Here is a 6,397-nt window from a genome sequence, read left to right on the forward strand (position 1 = left end):
TAAGAATCGACTGAGAAGACGAACTCACCAAACTCGTCCTATCAACGAACCTCGTCGTGCAAATGACGGAGTTTGTCAATTTACCCAAGGTCGTCAACCTCTATCATTTAGAGGGTCTCGCTCGGGTAAAGCCATGACGACAGAATTGACTAGGGGTTGTCCAGATGGTGACCTTTGAGATTATCTCACGCGCAAACGTAGCATGAATCAGATGCAATCACATTACTGCTGTGAGAAGCTCATATCTACGGTACTTTCCCAATGTCCATGTGGGGAGTCAGCACATAAATCTTCAGTCTTCAGACGATTGACTGAATTTCCAATGGTCTCATCACCAAGAAGAAGACGCTTTCGTCCAAAGAAACAAGCGCCCAAGAATCGCCACATTGAAGTGACGATCAACATGGCCAGCAAGGGTAAAAGAAAAATCTCAGCTGATGATTCGGAGTCTTCTGATTTTGAAAGATCTCCCGGATTACGAGAAGCACTTATTGAAAGCCAGGGCGTTTACCAACATACTCGTTATCGTACTGGGGCAATGATCCCATTATACTACCGTAAACTAGCGGGTTTATCCGGTGGTGTCGGTGAAGAACCTAAAAATTCAACCATTGCTACTTCTCAGCCCTCTAATACCGACCAAAGTGAGCAAGCAAGTGCTCATATGACAGGAAAAGAGGAAGAAATCTCGCGGAAGCTGGAAGAGTAACAATCAACCATCCTGAAGCAGCAGGAGTCCATCAGACGCCTGGAAGCGATGGTGGAGAGACTCCATGAGGAGAAGAAAAAGAAGAAGAAGAAGACTCATTCCCAAGCCTCAGGATCTAGGCGTAGAAGACACTCACCTGTTGATGAAGATCGCTATGATGAAGACGATGAAGAAAGGGTTGTGATGATTCATTCTGAATCGTCCGAAGCTGAATCTAATCCTCGTACGAAAGAACGAGATCAGAAGTGGGAGGATTTTCAGAAGTAGCTTGACGCACTAAAGCTTTAAGGAAATTACAAAGAGTTGGGGGTGTCAAGGCCCTATCCAAGTGAATGGGATGCAATCCCGTATCCTTTGAAATTCAAACCACTCAACTTGGTACAATTCGATGGCAACGGATCTCCTACCCAACATATTTATTATTTCCAAGCACAGACCGGTCATATAGTGGGTAATGACCCTATTATGACTCGACTTTTCATTAGTACTCTAAAGGGGGTGGCTTTTGAATGGTTCTGCAGACTTGAACCAGGGTCAATCTAGAGTTGGAGAGATTTAGAGAGGCTTTTCTTAGCCTGATCTTCGACGATAACACTGAAGTGTCTATGGCTACATTATTGCCCGAGAAACAGAAGAAAATGGAGTCGATCAGTGACTTCGTTAGGAGATTCAGAAATCGATCGTTGCATTCACGCGATCAAGTTTCTGAAGCTACTCTCATGAAAATGTGTCGCAACAATCTTTCTATCAATATCCTATCCAAGATGGGCACTGTTGAGGCCCGTTCATGGAAAGATTTGGTTTGGCAAGGAGAGCAAGTAGAAAACATGCTCAAGAGGATAAGTGCTGAAGAACCTCAAGAATCCCAGCCTAAAAAGGAAGGTGGTAAAGGTAACTATAATGCCCAGAAACAATCGAAGGGAAAAGACGCCTTGGCTGTTGAGATAGCTCCATCTCCGAAATCCTCTACCAAACAAAAAGGGAATACATCCGACAATTGTTTTTAGAAGAAATATGATTTCAAAGATGAACATGTGGTTTCTATTCTTACATCTTTAATCAAGATGAATAAGATCAAGCTACCAGAGGTGAAGCGGAACGCAGAAGTATCAAGGACTGATGATCCTAACTTTTGCATGTACCACAGGATGGTGCATCATCCAACTAAAGTTTGTTACATCCTGAAAGATAAGATTCAAGCTTTATTAGACGCAGGTGTGATGACCCTTCAAGCTGAGCAAAAGAAGGTGTCTGCAAATAAGCTTTATTAGACGCAGGTGTGATGACCCTTCAAGCTGAGCAAAAGAAGGTGTCTGCAAATATGGTTTTGCTTCAATTTGGGGATTTCGCCGAAGTACAAATACAAGATGGCGTGCAACCAATTCCTCAAGCGGAGGCGAGGGTGGTGAACTTCGACCCGCATCAGAAGAAAGAGAAGGGGATGGTCCCTTACACTACTCCTAAGGGCGAATTGATGTGGGTTCATCCTGACTTATTAATGGACGAGCAGTGGACATCGGCAAACTCAAAGAAGCCTAGAGCCACGCGAAGAACTTGCAACGTCGTTTCAATCGTTCCAGATGAGGGGGTTGAAACTACGTCACTCAGCAGTTCTGAGGATGAACAACCAGCCTTCGCTGCACAGCCTGTACAGGTGTCAGGAACCCGCGGAGGAAAAGAGTATTTGAAGAAATATTCCGAAACAGTGGCTACACCACCCAGACCAGGGAAAGAAGTAGCGGAGCAAACTCAACCAAAGGAACTTCATTACAACAAAGCACTCAGGAAAGATGTGCCGGAGAGTTCGAATGATCCTTTTCGGTTTGATGTGCTGGCTCAGTTAGCCAACATCTCAGCAAGGATTACCTTGTTTGAGCTCCTACGTTTATCTCGATCAACAAGAGAAGCTCTTCGTGAAGCATTAGCGGATAACGAGGCTTTCCTCACTCATTTTCTACCAAATCCAGCCGGAGCAACGCTGGAAGAAGCTTGTCCTCAATGTTGTCAAGTTTTTCGAAGAAGAATACCATGCATCACCTTCTCTCAAGAATACATGCATGTGAGGAACCCGAAACATGATAGACCATTGTACTTCACAGGGTACATCGGCTCTATTCGGGGAACCCGAAACATGATAGACCATTGTACTTCACAGGGTACATCGGCTCTATTCGGGTAGACAGAATTCAGGTTGATCCTGGTTCTGCTTTGAGCATCATTCCATTGCGGCTCGTTCATCACCTTGGAATTCCTCTACATCGTTTATCAATGACGAGCACCACCATATATAGCTTCAATACCTCTAATACTCGTCCCCTTGGCAAAATCAAACTCAAATGCCAGATGGGTGACTTGAGGACGGATGTCACTTTTTACGTCATCGACGCAGAGACATCTTACAACATGTTACTGGGTCGACCATGGATCCATAACAATTTGATTGTTCCATCTTACAACGTTGTAATCGGTCTTGAAGATCTGGATGTAAATGATCTTGTCTATAAAGACAGCAAAGTTATCTTTAATAATAATGATTTAGCTTACTTCTCGCGTGTGGAATTAAATCCTAACATGCCAGGTATAAACGCTGATGTGATGGCGGATCCGCTATCCAAATTATATGCTGAATCAAACTTGTACATGCCGATTCAGTCGTCTTTTGTGACAAATCGGCGACAAACCGAATCTTCGCAAGCAGTCTTCATAGTACCGGGTAAGGTTAACGGTCAAAAAGACATTATCTTTGGAAAGAGTAATGGCCCGGTGCAAACCATTTTGGAGGAATCCGTGAAAGAGGAAAGGGATCCGTAATTTTCATACTTTACTCCAACAACCCGAAGCCTTATGAAGAATATGGGATATGATTTCATTCATAAACAGGGTTTAAATTTCGGCAGAGGGATCCGGACACCAATACGATCTGCGTATGTCCTGGAAGGAAAGCCAGAAGATTATTATCACAAAACTCGTAGTGGATTGGGTTATGAATCTCCACCATTTATGCTGCGTTTCGGAACTAAAGGAGAGTCAGACGATGATTCTTTCACCTCGTCTTCCGAGTCCAACTACTGGGAATCTGATACCAGTACAGGAGCTGTATTCAAAGTACTCATGGCTAACATGACCTCAATATCTTTGATAAAGAATCAGGAAGATGATCAATTACTTTTGTTTGACGATCCATTAAGTCGATAGCTCGGTATACAGTGGGAACACCATTTTGAACAATGCGAACCCCCTACTAATGACAAGGTGATTCAGGTGAACATGGGAGATGAGATTAATCCAAAACCCATATTCATAAGTGATAGTTTATCACCAGAAGAGAAAGAAGACCTCATTACCCTAATTCGAGAGTATATTGATGTCTTCGCTTGGAACTACGAGGATATGCCTGGGATTGATCCCTAAGTGGCTATGCATCGATTAAATATCAAACCAGATATTAAGCCTGTTAAACAACAGCTAAGGCGATTTCGGCCCCAAATCATGGAAGCAATTGAAGCTGAAGTCAAAAAGCTCATCGAATCAGGATTTATCCGTAAAGAGCAACATCATGATTGGGTGGCCAACATTGTCTCTGTCCTAAAAAAGAACGGGAAGATTCAAGTGTGCATCAACTTCCATGACTTGAATTCGGCTTGTCCTAAAGATGATTTTCCGTTACCTATCACGGACGTCATTATTGACAATACGTGTGGGTTTGAGAGGTTGTCCTTTATGGATGGATTCTCAGGATACAACCAAATCAAAATGTATCCTGATGATGAAAAGCATACATCCTTTCGAACACCTTCAGGGATATACTATTATACAGTAATGCCCTTTGGGTTGAAAAATGTGGGCGCCACCTATCAACGCGCTATGACCTCTATCTTCCAAAAACATCTACGAAAGATTATAGAATGTTACGTTGATGACTTGGTCGTCAAAAGTCGTGACAAGGGAAACCATTTACACGACTTGAAAATAATGTTTGATCTTATGCGGGCGCACCAGCTCAAGATGAATCCAACTAAGTCATTCTTAGGAATGGCTAGTGGTAAATTTCTCGGGTTCGTAGTCACGGCTAACGGAATTCGTTTGGACCCAGATAAAGCCAAGGCCATCCAAGAGCTACCACCTCCCAGGAATCTTAAGGAGCTTCAAGGCTTACAAGGACGATTGGCGTATATTCGCAGGTTCATTTCTAACCTATCCGGGAAATGCCAACCATTCTCAAAATTAATGAAGAAAGGAGTATCTTTTATGTGGGACGAGGCTTGCCAAAAAGCATTCGAGGAGATTAAGCAATATCTCTCCAATCCATCGATATTGGTCACACCAAAATCAGGTAAACCTTTCTTGATATATATTCGGGCTACAGATCATGCATTAGCAGGACTCTTGGCACAAGATGATGAAAATGGCCATGAACAAGCCGTCTACTATCTCAGTTGGACACTATCGGGTGCTGAACCTCGTTATCCTCTCATTGAGAAGGAATGTTTAGCGATGGTCTTCACAGTTTAGAAAATGCGACATTATTTGGTTGGGCAAATCATACATGTCATTTCTCAGGTCAATCCTATTCAGGTATTCATGACACAGCCTAGTGCATTGAACTGGCGACTCGCCAGGTGGGCTTTGTTGCTTTCCCAATATGACATCCACTTCAAACCTCAAAAAGCAGTGAAAGGTCAGGCTATCTATGACCTTATGGCTAATCATCCGCTAAGAGAAAAGGCTGAATTATACCAGGACATACCTGATGAGACGTATGAAGCAAACGTCGTCTCTAGAGAACAAGTATGGCAACCTGATGAGACGTATGAAGCAAACGTCGTCTCTAGAGAACAAGTATGGCAATTGTACTTCGATGGTGCAGTAAGGACAAGTTCTACTGGTCGGGTTATAGCTGGAGTGGGGGTTGTCTTTATCTCTCCCCAAAACCACATACTCCTATGCGTCATTTCTCTAACAGAGCCGTATTCTAACAATGTGACAGAATACAATGCTTTGTTGGTTGGCTTGGATATAGCCAAACAGTTGGGGGTGAAACGTTTAGAAGCATACGGTGATTCTCAACTCATTGTTAATCAAATGAAGGGAGAATATGAGGTTAGGAATGAAGATCTCATTCCTTACCATGCCGCAGCAATCGCATTGGCCTATTCCTTTGAGGGCTTCTATATTGACCATATACCCCGTCGTAAGAATACATATGCTGATGCATTGGCGTCACTTGCGGCTACTTTAGCTCTACCTAAAGGGACTACCCAGCAGGTCACAGTAACAAGCAGATAATTATTCAAATCAAAGTATGCAGTGCAGATCAATGCAGTTGAAGCGGAACCGTCAACACTCGAACCTAAAGATTGGTGATTTTCGATCATCGATTATGTCTTATACGGCTTATTACCTGAAGACATCAAAGAAAGAGAATCTATTCGTAGACGAGCGCCTAGATTCTACTATGATTCTCAATCCCAGATTTTGTATGAAAGTCGTACGATGGACTTTTGCTTCGCTGTTTGTCAAATAGAGAAGCAAAAGAGGCCCTTAAAGAGGCTCATGACGGCATCTGCGGAGCTCATCAGCCCGGTCCTAAGTTGTGGGACCGACTACACAGATTGGGTTATTATTGGCCTAATATGGTACAAGATGCTGTTGCTTATGCCAAACGATACCACGCCTATCAGATACATG

The 6,397-nt window shown here is 43.2% G+C and overlaps 1 protein-coding gene across 1 annotated transcript; it reads left to right on the top strand.

The window, feature by feature from the left end:
- On the top strand, positions 5,225-5,995 carry LOC109841636. Its single transcript, XM_020410589.1, has one exon. It carries the CDS (start codon positions 5,225-5,227, stop codon positions 5,993-5,995), a length of 771 nt encoding a protein of 256 aa, XP_020266178.1.

This window comes from Asparagus officinalis, chromosome 5, assembly GCF_001876935.1.
Source record: "Asparagus officinalis chromosome 5, Aspof.V1, whole genome shotgun sequence".
NCBI classification, from domain to species: Eukaryota; Viridiplantae; Streptophyta; class Magnoliopsida; order Asparagales; family Asparagaceae; genus Asparagus; species Asparagus officinalis.